General features: G+C 38.9%; 1 protein-coding gene across 1 annotated transcript in view; it reads left to right on the top strand.

Annotated features, from left to right (window-relative positions):
• The window catches only part of TPH2 (tryptophan hydroxylase 2), a gene marked incomplete at both ends in the record, with an annotated part of 50,535 nt that extends 27,802 nt beyond the window's left edge, over positions 1-22,733 (top strand). Inside the window, 3 exons of the mRNA XM_082776106.1 lie at positions 14,903-14,998; positions 22,337-22,470; positions 22,559-22,733. Coding sequence (XP_082632232.1) covers positions 14,903-14,998; positions 22,337-22,470; positions 22,559-22,733 — 405 coding nt within the window. The remainder of the gene's footprint in view (positions 1-14,902; positions 14,999-22,336; positions 22,471-22,558) is intronic.
• Between the last annotated feature and the right edge of the window lie 1,771 nt (positions 22,734-24,504).

Here is a 24,504-nt window from a genome sequence, read left to right as displayed (position 1 = left end):
GCTATGTCTGTTCCTGACTTTGACCAGGCAAAAACACCTACACGTGGATATGTTTGGAAATTGTTCAAATGTAAAATCTGAAGCTGATACTAAAACAGAGGACAATGCTGATGAGACCTTGTGGCCTTGATCATTGCAAAGTCATACAAGTCTGTCTGAACCAGGAGAGAAGGCTGATGTACTGATGGATTACTCTCTTTGATTGGTGAGGTGGTGCTGAGCCCACAGACTGCAGCTCTAAAAGCACGCCCTAATCTCTGGTTTTGCTTTCCATAATGTTTTGAAGGAATTAATAACAGATAATAGTTTGACCCCAGATTTTAAGGGCTTGTTTTAAGGGCTAGTTGATAAACTAATTGGAGCACTGATGTCAAGTCTGCATGTATAATCAAATAGGTGATCAGAAAAGATAGTATAGAACATTTATCACAGAACCAGATTAAAAGGGGAAAATTGTAGATTCCAGGGATCAATATTTAATATTTTAGAATACTGCAATGTTCTCTTGCGGTGCATTTTCATTGTCATCACATCAGAGATTCATGGCACAAGAACAAAAACTCAGCAACAATATCTAACTAGCTTTGTATCTCAGAAACAAATGGCTCTGTACTACGTAAAAATAAGCTGGCACTCCAGAGAAGTTGCTACAGGGAGAATTTGAAGTGTTGATGAAACAGGAGCAACCCCTGTGCATTTTCTGCAGGAACTGTGACAGTCTGTTGTAGTCTTTGTTCTGGATTTGGACAGCCTATTGCCAAGTTTGGGTCTGTAAGGACTGCTGTACTGGTCAGCCCACGTGGCCAGTGCCTTGTTCCCAAGGGCAGTCCCGAGCAGCTGCTTAGAAAGGGTAAGAAGGGGACGAGCATGCCTGATTCTTTTTAAATGTTTTCCAGCTTTCTGACACTCAGGGACTCTTAAGCCAAATGTGGTTTCTGTGTATTTAATTTTCCTGAATGGATATCTGTTCAGTGACAGCTGTCTGTATTTGAAGACATGTAGACTCTTAGTCCCCACAATACCTTCTGCAGAGAGCTCTGTGACTCAACTCTTTGCTGTCTGGTGAACTATCTCCCTCAGCTGTATCTAGCCTGATTCTTACGAGCTCTTTTGATGCCACGTAGTTTGGTATTTGAAGAGAGAATTATCAAATCATCCCTATATGCTTTCTCAGTGCCATCATGACTTCACAGAATTGCATCATACTTTTCCTTAGTTGTCTCCTTATGTGCATTTAAAAGCAATAGTTTTAGTTATTTGGCATGTGGAAGATGCTCTGTAACTATGTGCATGCTATTTCTTCCCTGAACCTCTTCCACTCTTCTGGCTAGAACTGGAAAAGAAAAGGAAGAGAGAGGATATCTAAATCATCATGCTGGGCAATGGGGTAAATGAACAGTTCCAGCCCTAATGCCTGTTTTGGTTAAGAGCAGCACTACAGAATTAAGCCAGGTTTGAATGTTATTGCTATAGAAATGAGAGCCCATATATTTTAAAGACTTTTTGTATGGCAGGAAGAGCGGACCTAGTAGCTGACATGGTTTGCTGCTTGGGGATGAGAGAAATGGGCTGCATCCAGGTGCAGGAGGGGAGTAGGAATCAGTGGATCCATCTTTATCAACCAGCATCACTATTCAAGCACATGAGTTCCTACAGTTTCTGATCAGCAGAAGGTACAAAGGGGCGTTTCTGCTACTGCAAGTTCTGTGAGGGGATGGGAGAAATAATTTAGATGATGAAGAAATCATGTTGTCAGCCACGGCAACGAAGGTGGGGAGCTGGACCGCTGCTGTTGGAATTTATTTTTATTTTTTGCTTTTGATTTGTAGAGAGTGGCATAAAATATCAGTTTGCAAAATATTTTATAAACAAACCTCCTGTTTTATGTAGTCTCTAGGCTAGGTCACAGGATGGGCTACATCTGGAAATGGAACATTTCATGCTTTGGTGTTACTTAAAATTAAGAACAAGGATAGTTCATCTGTTGTTATGAGGGTACACAGGGTGAACCCTTGCTGCATTCTAGCAGTTGCTTGGGTGATTGACCTGCCTTTTGAGAGGATCTCAAGTTGCCCTACCAAGCAAAATTTTGTACCTGCAAGTAACTTGACCTAATGTTGTTTAATAACATGTTTTTGTGTTTGCGTACTTGGGTCCAATCCTGCAATGAGGAAGCTAAATGCAAGAGAGGACTAATTTGACTTAACTGGGAGCAGGGAAAGAATTAGAAATTGTTGTGGAAATAATATAACTCCTTGTAGACAGGATGCGGTTTATGAAGATCAAGCACTAAGCAGTTAGACATGCTGAAGAGAAAGCCTCTAATAAAATAACAAACTATAGCCAGACACTGGATTTGTTTTTATTTCTTGTAGGATTATATTTCCAAAAGTGGTTAGACCATGATCTGCGAGGTTACTGAACTGCAAATGCAAATTTACATGCACACAAGTAATACATTTTGACACATAGGTTAACAAGAGAATGGTGCGCATTTCACACAGCACTGGCTTGCTAATTACATTTGTTTATTTTCAGAAGCAACTTCATTTTCATTAAGAAATTGCAGATTCTGCAATAGTAATCTCTGCTGGTACTTCAGTAGCTCACACTGAATGTGTACTCTGCTGCTACAGTGATAAAAGTGATCCTCAAAAAAACAGCCTGGGAAGAATTTGTAGAGTTTAGGAATGCACTCAAATAGCAAAGATCTGCCACTTTAGTGCTGCATCCAGGAGAGAGAGATGGTGGAATAGATGGAAGCGATCTATGAATATTGATGGTGTTTTTTTTCTCTCTTTTGACCTAGAGTAGGACATATATTAACAAAAGGGCATAAAGAGTGTTTTATACACAATATGAAACCAGGACAAATTGTTGCTTCCAATGAGCAGCAATTGTACAAGTGTTTTGGGTAATAACTACTAGCAAAGCACATAACTTATGGAATGAATATTTAAAAGAAATGGGGGGAAAAAAAGCATTTAGAGGAAGGAGGATTGTGGGGAAGTGAAGGAGTCCAGCACATGGTAACTAATTTCAGACGTGTTGTTTAGGCGTCACTTAGGACCAAGGGATTGTCTGTGCTGTGAGTGCTTGACTTAGTGTTACCCATGCTTTCTGTGGAGCCAGAGCAGTTGAGGAGTGCTGTGGAAAAAAGTGTGTGTGACTGCATGTGGGGCTGGCCCTACTGAGTCCTATTAGGATCAGCCCCACCCCATGAATTCAGCTGCCTGGTTATCCGGCTAGGATCTGAATGCTGTTGGGGTGGGCCAGCTCCAGCTTCCCCTTGCTCAAGCGTCTCAGCACCCTGCTGCACTGCAGAGTGCAACCGTAGCTGCAGCCCTGCACACACAGCCCTCTTCTTGAGGATTAGTGGGACCAGCTGGAGAAGGAAGCCAAGAGATTCTGCTTTCAGGCAGAAATCAAACTAATTATGTCTAATGAGCAAAGTCCTCAAACCATACGCTCGTCTTTTAGCTTGTCTGGAGTACTTCAGTAAATGATTTTGCTTCCGGAAGGACACTGATACTTGTAGCTACTATCTATAACCCAAATAACATCATTTTATGGAAACTGTCTAAGAATTCATGTTTGTGAGAGCTGAAAAGATCCTAATTTAATATTCACAACTGTGCTAATCTGAATTGTTTTAAATACAGGCTCGAGGACTAAGCATATCACATGTATTCAGTCTAGTTCTCTCAACAAGCATTTTCCTGAGTAGTTTCTTTGTGTGCTCAGAGAAAAGTAGGGAAGTAAGACAAAATCTGTCTGGTATCCATAAAGAGCTAACTATGCCTAGGGCTCAATTATTTGGTGCTACAGCTTTTGAAGTGGTTCTTGTGCCTGTTGTAATCTTTCTATCAAATGGCATCAGAGTGCTGCATCAATATGATCTCATACATTTTTAATTCATATATTTTTGGGTGATCTGCAATGTTTTTGTAAGTATATCTTAATTACAGGGCCAGTCCTGACACCTCAGAAAGCCAAGGATAGGTTTGCCATTGCTTTCAAAGAATTAAGTCAGGGTTTAGCCCACAGACCTACATTTCCATGCAAGTCTCCCTGAAAGTCAATATGGTTGTGCACGTGCAAATGGAGGTAGGATTTGCCACTGTAAAATTAACAGTTTTTGTCAAGCAAAAGATTAACGTATCAGAATATAGGCTTCTGCAGGAAAAAAGCCAACTCCAGAGAGCACGTGGTTTTACTGTCATGGAAGTCTCTGTCAAAGGCAAGTGCAAGTGGTAGGGCATGTCTCAAACTCGCTTGGGTGTTCCTTAGGGTTGGTAGGGCTTCAGGCGTTATTGTATATAGGGTTTTTTGTGGATGAATTGGGAAAGTAAAAGCAAATACCCTAAACCTCAGGGCATTGTTGAAGCCAAAGAGAAGTCTGTGGAGAAGAGCCTTGTATCTGATAATTTTGGTTGTTTTGGTTTGAATCCAGCTGTGCCTGATGATGTTGTAGGCAAAGTGACCAGAACAGCAGAACAGGTGCTGCTTTAGGCAGTTCCAACACCCCTGTCCCAATCGGGCTGTTTCTCAGATTCAAGCTTGGTGTCAGACTTTTTTTTTTTTTTTTCCTCAGACAAAGCATTAGTTTTGACAAGATAATTTTACTTCAGTTCGTATCTGTAAGCTTTATATTTTCTGTATTTTGTAGAGAACTTTCTGCAGATCGTCATCGTGGCATTGATAAAATATGGTACCCACTAGCTAGATAAAGGTTCCTACTAATAACACTAGATAAAACAGCTTGGATTTCTTTTAAAAGAAACGCTGGAAAGAGTGGGTGCTCCCGGGATGTTATTTTTTTTTTCCCCAAAAAACATATTAATCTTTTTCTAAAGGTTTTTCTTCCCTCTCTTTAACCCGTAGGCCACAATTGTTACAAATGTATAATTTGACTGTATGAATAGTTAACATTATAGCTTACACCACATTCTACATATCTAGCATGCAAACACCTTTGTAGGATTAATTTTTCAACTCTCAAGAAACCTATTAGCTTATGTCACACGTCTGCAATGAATTCAGTACCTATATGAGAGCAGAAACCTTACACATGAGTGAGAGCCTGGTTATAACTGATTGTTTCAGTGACCTTTATGTTTGGTAAGTCACTTCTAGAGCAGAGCTGCTGTAAACTGCCTGGGCTTTTGTCTATGCAGGGAAGAGCTGCAATTTGTGCTCACAAATAACTTGCTTAGTATACCTTTTTTCCACCTTGCTGAATGCATATTCATATAATTTGCTGTGTATTTACAGATTTCTGGCAGGTAACCCAGCGGTGACTCACTTGACTAATCTGTAGTTATGACAGATTCTTTTTACATGCCCTCACAGCCTAAAATCAGTGAGAGACAAGGAGATACTCAACTGTACTTGAAAAAGATTTTGTTTGAGGCTGTGAAAGCCGTCTCCAGTTTAGACATATTTTTAGTGGCAAAATTAATAGATATTTAAAATTCCCTGAGCTACTTTTCTTCTTTGATCCATCTGTCAGCTTGACATGAATAGAACTTGCACTTGTGCTGATGCCTACTATTTTTTTTATTTTTATTTTTTTGTGCAAGGCAGGTTAAGCAAATACATTAAGAGCCAGAAAAGCTTTTGGGAGTCCCCTTGCATTTATGTGTTTAAAAGAACATTGGGTTTAAATGCAGTGTTGCTGTTGGAAACTGTGATGTTTGAAAACAGATTTTAGCTATCTGGTTATTAAATCAGTTTTCAGTAAATAGACACAAGCATTTATTTATTTTTAAGTTTAGAAAATTAGCGTGTGTACTGTTATTTTTGGAATGAAGTCCTCTTTTTTTTTTTTTTTTTCCCTTCTCGTTACAAAGAAATGTTTAGGTGGATATGACTGCCAAGAAATAGTGCATTTTTTCCTTGAAATAAACATTTGACAAATGCATTGGCCAGTTGTCAACATCTCTTTAGTGTGTTTCTGCACCCCCAATTCTAGAGCTTGCCCAGGTTCTGAGATCTTTCCAGCCCTGGGAGACTGCTCTGCTTTCTGGAGATATTGTTTCTCCTCGTTAGCAGACACATTAGGACTTATGCTGTTGATCATGTACTTAAGAACCTCATATCCCTCCTCAGCTAAAATGTCATGGGAGGCACTCAGCAGGCTTGGTGAGTCTGCATCACTCCCTGCAGTGCAATTGCCAGACACGGTAATCGGTCTGGCAATAAGGTGGGACTCAGCCTGCTCCAGGGAATGGCATCCTGAGAAACACATGTGCCTGGTGCCTTCCCCAGGGGAACGCCGAGGGCCTGTCTCTGGGCTGGCCAAGGATTGCTGTTAAAGAGGCCTTGCAGCCTGCAGTAACTCATTCTGACAGGGGACTGACATAGGGCAGTGATTCAGTAAGCTCTCTGTTTATAAAATGAGGACTGCCCAGACTATGATTTGTTGCTCCAGCTTTGCTTCTCATGAATCCATGGATTTATCTTGCCAGTCTATCAAAAGCTTCTCTTCAGTGGAAGAAGCTCTGGTGCCAGTCTTCTCCTTCTATAGTTCGCTTATAGCACTCTAGTATGCAAAAAAGGACAGATTATGCATGCCTCCCCAGTCCAAAGAGGCTTTCTTGATGTTTCAGGGAGCACTACAGCTTTGCACCTTCTGTTCTGAGTCTCCTTGTGAGAATGCTTGCTGGGGGTGGAAGATGTTCTTTTAGAGAGGGGGAAACAATTCTGGACCAGTGCTGAGGTCCACAGGTAAATGCAGGAGACTGGTCTTGAGGCCTGGGCTAGGCTTTTGTGGAGATGTTTGCTCTGAATGTCAGATGAAGAAGTGTATCTGAGATTGTTCTTGCCTCATCTCTGGAGGTTCTAAGCAATGCACTTCAAAACTGGGGCACCAGTCCTTAGGTTGATGACTTCCCATAAAATGTAGGTGTTGGCAGGTGAAGGACGCCTCAATGACCTCTCATATGTGCATTTGTTCCAAATTCTGCTCGTGTTTGGGTCATGCCAACCTGTCACTCAGTCCTTGGCATCTTTCTAGCAAAGATCCAGGCTGTAGTATGATCCAGAATGCTGAGGGGGCACTTCCAGGGTGCCAGTCCTTGCCTGTGACAAGGTATAAAATTAGCAATGTTCTTGCTTTGGTTTTGTTAATGCAAAGTCCTCATTTGGAAGAATAGCAGCACAAGATCTGGAAAACAGGGATGTCAGAGCCCTAAAGACAGTCTCTGCTTGCAGCCTGTGAATCCCTGAAGATCCTGGTGGATCAGATGGGTCTCATGAAGCAGCGCAGGCTGAAGACTATGGGTGGGCAGCAGTGACATATGTTGACCCAGCCTTTTTTTTTTTTTTTTTTTAATTTTTTTTGGAAATTCAGAGAACCGTATTTCTTGGAGACCAGCAAACATGTCGAAAGACCTGATTGTGCCTCTTGAGCTAACTGTGTGAAAGGTCTCGACAGCTGAAATTTGAAGCAACAGCTTGAAAAAGAAAGGGGAAAATATTCATGTCAGCTACTGTAGGGAGCACTGAACATGAATTCACATTACATATTGTAAAATAAATTGGAAAGGGAATGGTTCATTATTGCACATCATTTGTTCTTAATAACTCCATATGAAATTAATAAAGCTTTGAAACTCCAGGTTTTAGAAGTTCTTCATGATAAGAGTCAAATGAAAAGGAAGGAGAAATAGGAAGGGTAAAGCATTTGGGCTTCAATGCCTTATGTTTAACAAATGATCTAAGCAGCAGTTCATAGTTTCAATGGTTTCATCTCCTTAGCTACATACTAAGCTTCAGCACTATTAGTTAATTACATTTGAGAAATTAGGAATTATTCTTCTGACAGTGTTAAGCAAGTTGAAGTGAGTGTGCTTTTGGCTGCCTTGATGGGAAACGTCAGACCGTGAATGTAGAAACTCTTTTTGCTGAAGCATTGAGGTGTTTGGTTCTGCAGCTCTGAGTCTCCAAGGTTTTTGACTGAGATAAAATGAGAGAGGTGGACAAATGTCTCAGCACAGAGCAGGCCTCGGTTTAGATTATTTAGGAGTAATTCGCACATGGAGTGGGATATCCAATGGCTCCAGTTCTGTGGACCCATTTTCTTACCTTTGGTGAGCTCTCTTGCATTGGGTGGTATAAAGTTACCTCCTTACTGATGCCACTGGAGTGTTGCTCTGCAAATTCTGCTTTACAAGCTCAGGATTATGATTTTATTTTGGTCACTGTTATGAGATTTTCTCCAGAAACTCCTGAAAAAAGAAATATATTTCAAAGTATTCGCAAGGGGTTAAGACCCACAATACTAACTTTAGTGCATGCTTTCTCTGACGGTGTCAAGCCACTGCATTAGAGGAATTTGCATGTAGTGATGCTGTGCGCTATGGCTGTCAACAGAAACGTGAAGGCTGGGGTGCTTCTAATCCAGAGTGCTCTAATGAGCATCACCACATCTACTCAAACTTCTGTTTATAAAAAGATTGTTCCAAACATTCACCCTTAGTGAAAGGTCTGAATGCAAAGCAGTCAGATGAGGGGAAAAAGGAGAATATTGTTAAATATACACACTTTGAAATCCCTGAAGGAGACCTCATTTCAGTGAGCCTAAGTACATTTCAAAGTGGCAGACTAAACAAAATTCTTCAGGAAGGTAACTCTGAAAAATTAAACTTTGTTTTCTTATTTAGAAATGCTGTTGGTTGTGAATAGGGTCACTCCCTTTCCTGGAGGTAGGCGAATCATCTATAATGAAAGACTTATCCATTGAATTTTTCTTCTTTTCTTCTTTTGATCTATTCACAAGCTCATCATGAGATTTATTTGTTGTTCAAAATTCTCCCTGCATTTTTATGCAATACTGTTCCCACATGAATAGCTGTCAAATAGCTTGTATTGCTTGATGTTTGGATGCCAACGTTGGGCTGTACTGGCTAGTTGCCTGGGTTACCTGTGTTGTATCTGTCTGTTTCTTGTAGTGGAGCATTCCTGACACTACTCAACAGGCTGAAAATCTTGAATAATTCGGTCAAATGTAGAATGCTAGCTTTTTTATTATTACTATTATTGGTGGCTATTGATACCTTGGAGACTGGAAGAATAAGCAAGAATTCACAAATTTGTTTATGCTAGCTCTGAAAGAAGAAAGCAAGCAGAAACGAGTCACAGATGGCTTTGAATCAACATTTGCATTCAATCTGAGCAACTTTTACAGGGGGAAGAAAACACCTGTATTTCATTAATTCTTAGTATTAATTTCTAACAGGGATTTTTGAAAGTCTTTCAGTTGTATATAACTATCCTCTTACAAGATAATTACAGCTATGTGAGAGATTTAATCTCCAGGTGAGTAATTTTAAAGCTAAAGCTAAAGGTCTTCTCTTCTAAAGAAAAAGGAATGAATCTTTGCAAATTATTGAATATATTACACATGTTGGAATTAAGAGTAGCCCATTCAAATATCCTTTGAAATCATAAATCTAGTAGAAAGAATGTAAAGATTTTTCCTTAAGGATATTTATTTGGCACTGGTCTTGTAAGTATTTACATATACTAGTATTCATATTATCTTCACGGCAACTAATTAAATCTGTACTTACATATAAGTGATTATTTCTGGTGCTGCATGTCAGCTTGGGGCTGTATCCCCATCCCATTAGCAGTACTTGAAGTGGTGAATATTCTTGTCCATATGATGTGCTTGCAGTCATGCAATTACTCAGTCCCTCCTTCTTGCCCCTTGTGACAAGGAGTGCAAGTGAATCAGCTCTTGACCACGGCTGGTGTTCCCAGTGCTCATCCTGAGAACATCTTTTTAGAGAACAGATAAAATCTCATTATTCATCATACTGAAAATTACAAAGTGAACAAAAATATCAGTCTCTCAGCTATACCATAAGAAACCTATGTGAAAAGGAATGGCTTGAAGGGTCTTTTTATAGACAAGGCAGATTTTGAAGTACTGAGTCTGTGACATTAGCACCCAGCAGCCTGCACAAGTTCTTTGCACAGGTCCCAGGAGGGAGATTCACAAATGCAAAATGATGTTGAAGAGTGATTTGAAAAAAATCTTCAAAACCAGTCAGATGTGGAGAGTTGCAATTACCAGACCTCTTTTCTACCTTTGCAAATTTCTATATAAACTTGAATATATATGTGTATATATATATATATATATATATGTTAGCTGTCATATCTGTAACTGAACCTTTTCTTGTTTTGGTAGTCTGGATTATAATGCAGGACTGTGCGTGAATGTGAAGAATAGACGTGTTTTCCATGGAGAGCAAGCTTGGAGTTTGTTTGCCGGGGCATGATCTGTTCTATCACTTTCCTGTCAATTGTAGATGTCTGGAGAACTGTGTATGTGTAAAGACTACAGTGGTGATATTTTCCTTGTACCTCCTTGTAGTTGGCAGCGACCATTGGCTCATGGATTCTGAAGGAAGAGACCTGCTGTATTAGTATGTAATAGCACTTAAAGGTTTTTCTTCCATGGATCTATTTATGCATTTTTGAACCCACATGTAGACAGCGTTTCATGAGCATGACTGTAAATTATCAGTCATATACTTCAGTTAAATTAGAGAAATAATTTAAAATAATATCTCACACTGCATCAATCTCCTGGTACAGTCTTCATCATGACATTGGTGTCTCTTGGCTTAAAAAGATATTTTTAATCCTTCATTTGGTGCTGTGATTTTTCATCTTTGGTCATTTGGCTGACAGAAAGGCATTTTAGTGGAGGGCTTTTCAAGAATTACAGAATTTATACAAGATAGGAAGACATCTCTTCTGTTGCTTTGTGTCATCCTGCTGTTCTTGTTGCCGTTTGCAATAGTTATTTTGGCAGGAAGCTGCTGTCTTCCTGCTTTAAATATTAAACTTCCTTCTTCCTTGACTTGTGTTTTTACATTTTGATTTGCTGTCCATGGATGTGAATGCTATTGTTCTTGTTGATCTCAGCATGAATTCATATCACTGCTTAAGAAGACCGGTTCCTGTGCTAGCCGAGAGCTTCCATGGAGTGTTAAACAATGCCATTCTTATTGCTGCTGTAAATGTGTATGGAAGGACTTGGGAGTGAAAGCACCAAAAGTTCATCTGTTCTCCTATAACATTATAATCTTTTTATAAGAATGAGAAGGGAGATGAATAGGAGGAAGAGAGAAGAGTACTTGAAAGAGATTAGCGTGGAAATGCCAACATAATCTGTCATATTTAGCATAATTCTGGAGCTTCTTTGTGGCCACCAAATATGTTTGTTTCCTTATGTTGTCTATTATGGGGTAGTAAACTGGAGCAGAGGTCTTAAGGTGGTGTTGGTGTAGGAGGAGAAGGAAAACTCTGGGCAGTGAACTGTAGGCATGGAACTTTTGGGGGTATTGTAGTTTGGGGGTGGGGGTGGAGAAGAGATGTGTAGACAAGGGAGTGAATGAAGGGATCAGGAGGCCAGTTGAGAAGGGAGAGCATCTGGTACTGAACCCAACAGAACTCCAGGAGCCCACCTGTAGGATGTAGCAAGCTGTACTTCACTCCAAAAATGAGGTAGAAGTGGAAGTCATGGGAGAAGACAGGATGCTGATGTAGCTTGTACAGGAGCCATGTGTTTGGGGCTGCAGGTTGGGGAGCAAGCTGTAATTTCAGTGTTTTGAGTATGCCAGAGAGAGGTCAAAGATATAAATCAGAACATGAAGGCCTGAACATCCCCTTTTGTGCTTATGTTCACCAGTCTACACATAATGATGATATAATTATCAGCTATTTGCCTTCAGGGAAGGCTTTTACAGTTCTGTTCATCTAAGCAGCTGTTACTTCATTCAGTCACTCCAACTGCAGTAGCAAGTTATCTTCTCTGTAATATACGTGTATAGCAGTAACTACAGTTACTGTTGCTGCTCCATACAAAGAGAGGTCTAGAGTGGGTATTTGTATATAGTGGGTATGCGTCCAGTGTATTAAAAGAAGAAAAAGAAAAAAGGTCTTTACATAGTTAATATTTAACCTCCTTATCAACACACTCCAGTGTTTGTAGACTTGACAGCATGGCTTTCCAAAGCCTGCTGAGTCTCACAAGGCACCGAGCCTTCTCTGGGTGTCCGTGTGAGTGGGAGGGTGGGGGGAGTCATGTATTTCTGAGTAATGAGCTGAAGATGGCAGCATTGGGTGTGCTATTCTCATTTTCTTAGCTAAGTAGAGCTCTCTTAAATTGTAGAAATTATAGTTTTTGCATATGGCAAATTTATAAAAAAAAAAATCATCTTTTCATTTGAAGGGCTCTTCTTAATACTGTAGCTTAATACCACAGGTTAGTAGTGGGCAGTCGTGTTTTATCATCAGGTCATTTTGTACGCACGCTATTTAGGTTAGATATGTTGAGAGTGCATGTCTTATCAACATTGAAGTAAGTATTGACTCATAAATATGGCTCCCTTTTATAGTAATATTAATAGTTTTGCAACATCAGTTAAAAAAAAAAGATAAAAAGATATCTCATTATGCTCTGTTTAGCTATTAAGGGAAAAATGAAATTGATGTCTCCCTCTGTCATGTGAACACTTTACCCCTGGACAGCAGAGATTGCTCTCTCCTGTGCTAGTTTTATATCCCCTTGCTTTCTGCCTCTTCCTTCCCCATTAGTGCCCATCTTCAGAAAAGTGGAGAGCATTTCTCCACCCTCCCTTCACTGGCCTTGCAGATTGCTGAGAGGGCGTTCTCAGCAGGACATTCATTTGGTACTCTTCAGGACCACTTACGGGGACAAAGTTAGGGCCACCATGGTGGATCTATAAGAGAAAAACAGCAGACTCCCTCTTCCTAGCTGTTGTCTGTTTTGAGAATGAAAATGACTGTGATCACGGTGTTTTATGAGGAGCCCAGTACAGCTGCATGTCTATCAGGATGTTCTTGTTCATAGTGTAAAAATCATTACCACGTTGGTTCTTTTAAGATTGTTGAAGGGATAATTCAAAGATGCTAGTGGGGTTTAAGCATAAAGCTGAGCATTTCATTGCTGACATTGTTGTCATGTACAGAACCAGAACTGTAACCCTCTAAAGGTTTTTCTAGTGAAATATTTAGGCAAAGAAGCTAAATTTGCTCTCTCCTTGTGGCAGGTGTCTCAGCCTCACTCAAGTCCTACAGTGATGCCTGTGTCATTCTGTGCATCTGGTTGTTTGTTCCCGAGATGTCTCTTTTGGAAAGCAGTTGCCTTGGCCTTCCTCTAAGTGATGACATCAGCTAATTGCTAATGAACAATTATGTGCCAGCTTGGCTTACCGAGTCAATAGCAAAGTCAGAGGTGGAACTTTGATTTCTTGTTTGACAATGTTGTGCTTTCACCTCTTGTGGATATCTGTGATTTGACTGCTGTGGTGGAACCTGACTAAAGACATCTTAAGTCTCTGCAGCCTTTCCTTCTTCCCAGTCTAGCGGGTTTAGATCAGACGCAGGGCTCATTTTTTTTTTTATTCTTTTTTAATCATGCATTTCTATGTAGTGCTGGGTGAATCAGTGGCACTACAGGAACTTTTATGAGAGGCAGAGAAATGAATCATTTCTCAATTTCTAACCATTTGTTGCTGAACTTAAAAGAGCTGTTAATTACTGCTCTTTTACGTTAGCGATGGAGATTCAGTCTAAAAAAGTGGGGTTTGTAAGAAAAGTGGGAAATGGCAAATAAATAAATAAAATCATCTGTTTAGGGTCTATTTTGAAGATATTCAGAAAAGTTTAAGATTTAGTACCAAATAGCGTGTTGAAGTTTATCCTAAAAAAAACCACCGCAAGTAAGCTTCACCCACAGTACCTGCTACATAGTTAAATGAAACTGTAGTCTAAATTGAAATTTCATACAAAACATGTAAGGCTCTTAGTTTCAGCAGAGTTGTATTTCTGTGCACAAATACTGAAATTGTTGAATAAATGCACACGCACACACAAATAAATGTGTGTGCATGTATGCAGTATTTTTGTAGAAGCTGATTTCTAACTTCCCCAAACCTTCATATGTAGAAATAGTTACTAACTTAATCTCATCTGCTTGATCTAACGTCAAAAAGCCATCTTGACGTGTCATAATAAAAGCAACTAAAACTCATTACCAAAGGAGCAGATGTGATTGTCCTTTGTATTTAGCAGATACTGGACTATCTGTACTCTTTACTGTCTCTCTAACATTTCACATTGTTAGGTGAACACAGCAAAGCTAGATACATTACTGTTATGCTGATTTAGCCAACCTCCTTCACAATTTCTCATCAGCTCTGCTATGTTACCTGCCGTCTACTTATGTTGGTTGAATATAGACCTAGAAAATAATTGTAATGGATGAGCCAAGTGAACTCACTAGTAATTTTCTTTGTCATTCAGGATGCCAAATGGCATATTGGTCCTTCATTTTATGACAGAGTAAAATCTAGTGAGGACTAAGACATTGGCTCAAGAAAGCTCTTAAGCACTTTTGTATGTTTATTCTAACTCAAGACAGCACTTAAATATGTGCCAAATTTGAGTGTTCTGAACTAGATCTCAAAAATCTTCAGAGGTTCGTAGGCAGGGAGACCATGTGCCTTGTAGGATTTTCTTCTAAAGCACCTTATTTATTTCACAAATCTCTGTAGATTTCTGTTTGTGTCTTTGATACCTAAATGGTCTTGCTTGTCTGTTCCTAACTGGCTCTCCCTGTCAAGTGCCTCGTTGCTCAGAAGAAAACAAAATATCACGTTTTTGGGCAAAGCTCCCTTACTGCAGAACAAGATGTTTAAAATACTTGGTGGTAATAACATACTCTACCAGAATCTATGTTAAGTCATGAAATTCTGAAGAAGTGGGGCAATGAGGTGACTATAGTGCCAATTGTTTTGGCTGAAATGCTTTTTTTGCATCTACATTGCATATATCTGTATTTCTATATATTTTACAGTGCTATTTTTTTACGATTGAATTTGGCCTTTGCAAACAAGAAGGACAGCTACGTGCTTATGGGGCGGGACTTCTGTCTTCTATTGGAGAACTAAAGGTATGTTGGTTGACATGTCCTTTAAGGAAAATCAAGTTTCTTTTAATAATAATAAAATAATAGTTGGATGTAAATATTTTGACTTGCAAATAACAGTTAAAGTTCTCAAGATAAAGAGCTTTCTTTTAAAATGTGTTATTGACCTGAATCCTTTTTACAAGTATCAGCTGGCATGTGAAGCATGAAATGGATTTGTAAGGACTGAATTACCACAAACCACAACATTTATTTCTGTTTGAAATTTAAAAAATAACTAGCCCATAAGACACTTGCATTTCCTGTAAATGGAGGCTCAGAGTTCAGGGTGTTCTGGGCTTTGAAAGCTTTGCTTAGAAGAGGTGAATATGTTTTTAGTAGGTGAAAGAAACGTGTTTTGAAATCAGACACAATTCTGTTGCAAGTAATCCAAAATACTTTGATGGATTTGTTATTGATATTAAAACAACAGCATGTATTAAGGTACTGATTCAGTAGATTAGTTGTATTTAGGATTAAGGAATGCATAAAAACTCATGCTAGACTTGAGGTATGTGTGTATGTCACAATATATAGGGAACTATTCTTACAAAGGCAAAAGTGTTTAACTTTGCATGGTGTGAGTAGTTGTAGTGGATCATTTATTGCCTCTTTTCATGCATAGTAAACACAATGAACAAGCAAAAGGTATTTTGTCACAAGTATAGTGTTTTGAGATGTAATACATCTCTCTTGGCAAGATGGAAGGGAAGGGGATGGAGACGGGAAGGAGAGGGAAGAATACCATGTTTCCTCTGGGACCCAGATGAGCTCATTGCTTTTCCTTTAAAAAGTTGGTTTCAGAAACCATATACAGAATAGTGCTTACAAACTGTTTTGCAATATATCTGTTGTTTATGTGCATTTAAGCATCTTCCCACCTCTGTTGGCCAGCTTTCAGTGAAGTACCTGGCAGTTCAATAGAATTGTTTCAGTCTCTTTTTGCTGTTTTACCTGTAACTGAGAATATTAATAATGAAGCTCAGTAGTCAAATTGCTATTCTTTTATTAGCAAGCTTGCAGAAAGGGATTAAAAGAAATGCATAGAAAAAAAGGTCAAAGAAAATAACTTTTTTTTAATTTGATTTCATTACATTTTTTCTCAGTTCAGTGCATACTTTAGCCACAGAAGCATTCAGCATCAGCATGGAAATGTTGTATCCCCACAGTGCAAAGATGGTTAAGCAGATGAATACGTACCACTTGTTTTCCCCTGGCCCAACAACATCCAGAGCTGAGACTCAAACTCGGTGCAGGATTCTGCAGAGAATCAGGCCCTTTATTTAAACTAACAGTTGCAGCCATTAAGTGATGACCCTGAAAATACCTATCACATCATTTACAAAATCTATAGCATAAAAACAAGGAAATAGATGGTCAAGAACATCATAAATCTTACACCATCAATGTTATAAACAAACACATTATTCTTGTCAAGTGTGCACATTCTGTTACCATACAGCAATCTTAACTGAACTGTGATCCCGATTCTGTGTTCATCACTCAGCAATAATCTCAGAGTATAAATGCAAAGAATAATTCTTTTGAAAAGCAACAGTAAAAATTAAATAATGTGTACATTAATAGACTGTACTGATTGGCTTCAAACGTAAGGCCATATATCATAATAATTTTGCCATAAATCAATGATACTATACACTTTTATATTACACTGTGTATTTATTTCATAGATCTTAAGCCAGAAGCGACTATATCAAATCATCTGATTTGACCTCTTGTGTATCATAAGCTATTAAATTTCACCCATATCTTGAATGTATTGATCACAGAGACTTAATTTAGACTAAAACATTTCAGTTATTGAGAGACTAAGCACTTGTGCACTGCAGGTACAGAACAGCACTATACCAAGAATACCCATAGTATCCAAAAAGAAACGGATAAGGTGAAAAATGTCCAGACAATCTTTGTGGGACTGTGCTCTAGGGTAGAAAAGAACATAAGGGGGAAAACAAAATGAAAAAAAAAAAAAAAGCACTATATTTTCTGCTAATCTGACCAGGGGAGAAGCTCTTTCTAGACCAGAAACCTGGCATTGACAGTGCTTCTTTTCAACAAGATATGTCAGCCAGGTGCTCAGGAAAGAGAAACCCTGGGTACCTCAAGGCACTGTTGCACAGCGTTGCATCAAGCCATTGCTGCTCTCTGACCTTTCATGGGAAAGCAACCTCCCTTACCTCTGACTTTATCTCCAAGCACCCACTAAAAGGAAAAGTTTCCTTCTTGATCTGAAGGTACCTGAAAGGTAATGCTGATGTATGTACTGTATGTACTATTACAAAGGTATGTAATACATGTAATGCTAATGACTGTAGTTGAGATCCTGATGATACCAATATCCCGATTGTAACTGAAATGCTAATGGATGGCAGCAATTGCTCTGAAAACTATGTGAACAATGCTAGCTATTCCTGTGGTGCATGGGGATGAATCCACACCAGATTGCATGGCCATGAAGCCTGACTATGTGTGCAGCCCCCATGCTTCCCACAGAAGTCAGAGGGAAGAAGTCATTTTAGAAATAACTGCTGCCATTCTTAAGACAACAGCAGCTGTTGTCCCTACAGTCTTCTCCATGAAGGTAAAATATTTATTTTTTCTTGTCATTGGGAAGGTAGGTCTTGTTTCACTGTTGAATTTTGCTATCTAGACTTTACGGATATTTGATATAAATACTAATTTGATACTAATATTTATATTTTAGAAATAATATCTAGAAATTTCTAGAAATAACTGAGTCACAGTATTTGCAGGGTGGAAGATGCCAGCAGGATTTGGGCGTTTCAGATGAGTGAAGGACTTGTTCAGTCATCCCTGCTTCTATATTACACTGTTCCACTCTGCAAATCTGGTCAACAGCTTTAGCAAAGGAGAACTAAAAGCTAGAGAAATGTGGGCACCATCCTATCAATATAGGATTTCCTGCATTTTTTTTCCCCCACTCAGTATTTAGACTTCAAATTTCGGATATTGAAAAATGCAACTCCTCATGTGCATGCTGTGGAAACATCAAGCAGAAAATTTGAAAAGCACAACAAAATAAGGAGAAAGAGAAGATTAAAAATGAAGCCTGGGGGGGAAGAATAATACAGTAAGTGGTTATAAATGTTCTGCCTAATATAGTCAGGTTAACTCTAGCTAACGCCATTATACAGTATATATTTAGGGCTTAGAGATAAGGCAGAAATAATGTACATTTCAATTATTAAAACTATTTCTAAAAGGCAGTCCAAATGTCTTTGGAAATGTTAATCCATTTAGTTTGTATGATGCTCTCTTGAACCCTTTGATTAAGGAAGTCTTCCTATTAACTTCAGTTGGCTGTAGATCTTCATATATCCCTGTTATACGCTTCTATATTTAACAGAGAGGTGGACTCCAAGTCTTTCTGTATAGATTTTTTTAAAGTCAAGTAACAATATCCAGTCATGTTTTATTTTAATGACAGTTTTGTGTTAAGAGGAGGCAGTATCAGCCGTTATAACAAAAAAGTCTCAAATACTTTGGTTTTGTTTTTTGAAGAATATGAAGATGATGGAGAAAATAATTCCTGGATCCCAGATGCTCATTATAGTGCTCTTTTTAAATCGAGACTCTTCCTGTTTTCTAAACAGTATATAAAACTTACACTGATAACATAAAAAATAAAATCCTGTTAAAGTCAGGTCACAAATCTGGGAGTGTCCTATGTTGAAAAGCATAAGCAGAATAACGTTTAAGACCAGGTTTTCTGAGACTGTATTCTCTCACAGAACAGCAAGGTGATAAACCCAGTTCTGGCACGCAGGCAACTTCTCACCAGTGTTCTTATTCTGCCCTGCTGTCATCCTCAGACAGTGCAGTATTTATAACTCGTCTCAACTTTACCCCTTGCTAGCTGGAGTTATTTTTTTTCTTCTTTTCTGGTGAAACCAAAAATTTTAAAGTTATATTATTACATTATTTTTTTTTATATGCAAAGGAGAAATTACAGACAAAACTGATCTTTCATGTGTCAGTGATGTTTGTCATTTAGGAAATGATTGATGGTTGCTCCATGTAAATGCCTGGTGCTGTCTGAGATGCCCTAATATATCTGACCAGCTCTGCAGCTGGCATTTCAGAAACTTATAGGTCTTTAGGTCCTGTGCTATAGCTTCCATCCCTGTACAGATACCTGAGACCTGTGGTTCGGTGTCTGAATTGCTTTCTTAGTCTTTGATCTAGTTGGACTGGAGGTATTTCTGTAATGTTATGCTTATTCCCAATAGGAAGAAGTAGTTGCTGAATTCTTGAGATGTCCCATAGTCTAACATTGCTGCTTTTCCTGGGAATCAGTGACGATCCACTTGGAAGTTTCACTCCAAACTTCTGTTGCTTAAACTAAAAGAGAATCACCAACAACTTCATTAGCATATAACTTGTGTGAGTGGGCTGTTAGAGACAGTTGTTATAAACTCACAAGGCGGTGAGATGTTCTTTTTGACTGAAAGCTGTTTTCCATATTATCAATATCCTTGACTTCTCATGAAGGTGGATGAATTAAGAGATTTCTGATGGAGAAATCCATATTACATCCTTAGGCATTTGATTTCACTGAAGAACTGTATGTCCAACCAAAGCATAAGGGAATGGCATTCATTAGAAAAATACAGGTCTGAGGTCTTAAAAGCTTTTGGACTCACCAGGTGAAATTTTTTTGTTGTTGAGATTCTGTACTTCACAATGTTGAGAGTGCCAAGGAGCAACATTTTAGAGCACCGTAATGTTCCTGAAAAAAAGCCTCTATCTCAGCTTTGAGTCAGTGTCCCGACCATCCTAGTTTGTGCTAAGCAGTTTATGGTCTGTATGAAGGTCTTTCTGCAGCCTGTGTTCCGTCGCTGAATGGCATTGCTGGTGTCAGCACACCAAGTCAGTTGTAGACTTTACAAACACCAGGCTGCAGAGTTTCAAAACACTACCCAGAACTGCAGGATCCTTCCCATTGCTCTGGTCATAATGACAATGCCTAATTGATCCAGGAGCCAAAAGGCCATATCCTGGAAGGGAAATACGTATCTCAGGTGGGAATTCAGCAGAATTTAGGTACATCATTCCAAAACTGCAATCCTAACAATAATAATTGATAAGGTGTCAGCTAACTTGGAAGGCATGTCAGAATTTTGTACCATCTCTTTCCAGGCTGCATGTTTCCTGATGTCTGCACATCAGATTACTTTGGAAGCAGCAGCTCTGTTCATGCACAAGCTACATTGGGATCCACAAAGTAGGAGACGTTTCATGTGGATAATCTGGGAAGAAGAACCAGAAATGCCCTCTCAGAGGACATCTACTGTGATAAAGAATTAACTTTTGCTTCTCTTTAAACTATCTCCTTTCATGTAACGAGGGCTCAGTGATTCGAGTAGTTGTTGGTGATTTTGCAGAATCCCTTCTCACTGTATTTCTGTCCAAGGAGCAGACCTGTACCAGCAGAGGCCATTTGCGAGGGGAAGAGGAGAAAGAACTCTGTCACTCTTTCTGTTCAAGCTGTCACAGTACAGGAAAGAATCCATGTGCCAGAAGTGGTCACCAGAAGTGATTCAGTTCCTAAAAAAGCATGGCCAGTAGCACCCTCTTGATTTCCTGCACAGGGCTTCACTAATTCCCCTCAGAGTTTTCAAACTTTGTCCTTTAGACATTTGAAGCATCAGGTCCCATCTGAAAGTACAGAGACACATTAAGAGGAGATGCTGTTATCCGTGGTTAACCCAGGGAGCTTTTTATAATGCCAGTCAAGACAAACCAATTCAGTGGAAGGAGGTAAATGCCTGCATTTACAGGTACTAGATCACAATGGGGCTGTGCAAGGAGATAGTGTCAGGGTGAGGCTGTTTCTGCAATCGATTTAGAAGAGGGTGCTGGTTGATGTAGACCATTTTTGATTTCTGTTTTCAAACCTGTTTCACTGATGGCTGTCTAGAAACAGCAAACTTTGTGAGAAGGAGATGATACATGTACTAAAGAAAGTTAGTTTCCTGACATTTTAAGCTACCATGCATTAATTTTTCATGTATTTATTTTTGGAGAGAGAGAGGGTGGGAGGAAGAGGTTCTTGTTCCAGTTTTATGTCCTGTTATTTGGCAACAGCAGGTTGAGAACTAACTAGTGTGATATTTTCAGAGCCTTTCACGTGGATTTAGAAATGAGCATAAGCAAGAAGAATTCAGGTAAACAGTGGTGAATACCTCAAGGCTAATACTTTACTCTGTTGTAAAGTATGTCCATGCAGAAATAAAAATAAAGAAATAAGAGACACCTTCATATCTCAGGGATTTTCTCTCTCTATGTCATTTCTCAGTGCTTTTCATGCACATCTTCCCTGTGGATAGATATTAGTGGCCTAACAGAAGTTGACCTATATATGCTTTCCTTCCTCACCTTGTACTTTAGTACAGAGAGCACTGAGAATGAAAATGTGTGTGCTCGAAGAGTTAAACTAGATCCAAAAGCTAACATGAGCATCCAAGGGGGAGGTAGAAATAAATTTTATTGTTAAAATGTCTCAGTACCAGGTCTTCAGTTTTTGAAACCTCTGTGTCATTTCTAGTGGCTTTTGCCAGACATGTAAAAATGAAGGCTAATCTGAAATCTCTTCTCTGGGCAGCAATATTTCATGCCTCATCTGCTTAGCGTCTGCTTTGTACCTCTGCATGCCTTTTTTTTTTTTTTTTCTTTTTTTAGTTCCTTTTTTCTTGCAGTATTAAAACCAATGTTCATTACTCAGGTGTATGTAGTGGGAGGGCAATGCATTTCATCAGCACACAATACATGGGCACTAAATAATGGGTTTTCATTTATATAGTTTCACTCAAACTCACTGTCAGGAAAATAGTACATGAATTTGGCCTGAAAATGTAATGCAGGATATGTGAATGATTTGGTCAGGCTTAATTCACCTACCGGGATGATGATCAATTCTGCAGTTAAGTGACATTTGGGGACATACATATTTGTAATTGTAGATAATTTGTCAGGAATGGTTATTTTATGACTATCTCATTTCCATCTAAAGGTGTGTATGCTTATATGGCAGATGGATTTCTAATCTGCTCTTTGCTATTTTATTAAGTATTTGTGAGGAAAAATGACTCTTAAAAATAGTTTTTTATGAGTAACAGATGATTTGTTCTATTCACACTGAAAGACCACTGTACATAAGACAAGAGAGGCTACAAACTAACAGAAAACATATAGCACAGTGAAGCTGTATATATGAACTGTTGTACAGATACAAAGCAGTATCAAGATATGGTTTAACAGATCCTGTGTTTTATTGTGCAGCATGCTCTCTCTGACAAGGCCAAGGTGAAAACATTCGATCCAAAGACAACCTGTTTGCAAGAATGCCTTATCACCACATTTCAGGAAGCTTACTTTGTTTCAGAAAGTTTTGAAGAAGCCAAAGAAAAGATGAGGTAAATTATTTCCCTTGACTCTAAAATCTAATTTTCTTTTCTTTAGTGGTAGAAAAAAAAAGGTGTTAATTTTCTTTTTTTCTTTCAGGGACTTTGCTAAATCAATCAACCGTCCCTTCTCTGTGTATTTCAATCCATACACGCAAAGCATTGAGATTCTGAAGGATACCAGGAGTATAGAAAATGTTGTCCAGGACCTACGCAGCGATCTAAACACTGTATGTGATGCATTAAGCAAAATGAACAGATACTTAGGGATTTGATATGTGTGGCACTGTGATTTGCTGTCAGCTGCTTTTTCTGTAGCCGGTCTAGTAACATCACATGATATGGCTAACTTTTCAAACCCATCAATTTTCCCTTTTCAGCTTGGCCTGTGGCTTGCAACATTGTGTAGCTCTGTCTAATTGTAATGTGCAGACAAACCAAGGCAATGCTAATTTGTAAACTCAACATGGAGTGTGGCAGAATATAACCAGCAATTCCTCAACACAATGTCATGTACAAGTACACCAGTAAAAGCTTGCCTGGCAATAGTTTTGTTTCCTTAAGATGATTCCCTTTGATGTATAAGAAATGGTGTTGCTGATTTCATTAAGCCTGAGTTTATTTCTTCACAATCCCTTTCCTCCCCTAAGAATCTAGAAAAAAAGTATTCGCAACATTTTCCATTTTCTTTGTAAGACAATCTGTATTTCTTTATATAGTGGTGAAGACAGTGTTTTGCCCATATATTTGTAACAGCACTGTGTGTCTCTTGTGACTGAACAATACAATTTATATACCAATGCAGAGATCAGGAAGGCTATGTAATAGTACTAAAAGGTCTGTAGAGGTTACAGATTATGAGAATTTACAACTGACAAATGTTCAATGTGGCTGAGTAATTGCAAAACAATAAAAGCAAACAAACAAACCAACCTCTGACAATTCATGCAGAAAGGTAGTGGTAGTTCATACATGTATTACCTGTAACAATCCTGAGCATACTTCCACTGCAGGGGTTATCTGGAAACAAGAGTGGAAGTGCCTGTGTTAATTCCAGGTTGTTAGATGTGAATATAAAGCCCTTCTACATCATTGTGTGCCTTCTGCATTCCCTTTGAGCATAGTCCTCTATTGCATTTCATGCATAATTTGCCTTTCCTCATTATCCCACATTCAACCTTGACATGGGCATGCATGACTGAGTCTACATCGTATCAGTACATATAAAAAGGTGAATATGGAAGTTGTTATTTAATTATAGTCAAGATGATTATCAGGTAGTAGATCACTTGTGGGGTGATTAAATCATAGAGACACCCAAGCTGCCTAGCTTGTACCAGATGGATGCAGGTAATGCCTGAGTTAATAAACCCTAAGTTAGCAAGCTCTGACAGAAGTACAAGCTCTGTCTGGGGAGCACAGCATAGAAATATTTGAGCCAGCTCTTATCTGGAAGCAATAATTATGCATGTCTTTCCTTTATCTGAGTTATTCTATTCTCCTATTAGCCAAGATAATGGAGAGTTGACTAAGCTGTATGGACCCTTCCTAATGGAAACGACATGGCTTATGCAGATCATGTCAGTGTGGGTGAAAATGTCATGGCTTGTCTACATATATGGAAAATAGATATCCATTGAAGCTGCTCTCCCAGCTGAAAGAGTCATGCAGATACTCTTAAGAGTTGCTAGCAATTTCAGCATAAAGAGAGCACCACTTGATAGTATCAGCACATCCTTAAATAAGAGGCAATCTATAAGGATAATTTTCATAGGGAAATCTGCTACCTCCTCAAAGATAACTATGAGATAACAGAAAATGCTTTTTTTTTCTCTGGATGGTCCCTGCTGCATTCTAATTCTGCTGTTAATAGGGTGTGGAAAAATCTAGTTTTAGATTTAACTGTGACTGCCACTGTTACAAATGAAGAGCTGTTGAATTATCCCATGGGGATCAGCATGCTGGTGGAGTTTTTTAACTTCCTGACATTAGTGCTGACTCCATTAACAAGTACTTATCACAGAGGAGTCATCGGCAACCTTGGCC

Source organism: Aythya marila (assembly GCF_965140915.1).
Source record: "Aythya marila genome assembly, chromosome: 1".
Taxonomy (NCBI): domain Eukaryota; kingdom Metazoa; phylum Chordata; class Aves; order Anseriformes; family Anatidae; genus Aythya; species Aythya marila.
This window is presented reverse-complemented; position numbering and strand designations above follow the sequence as displayed.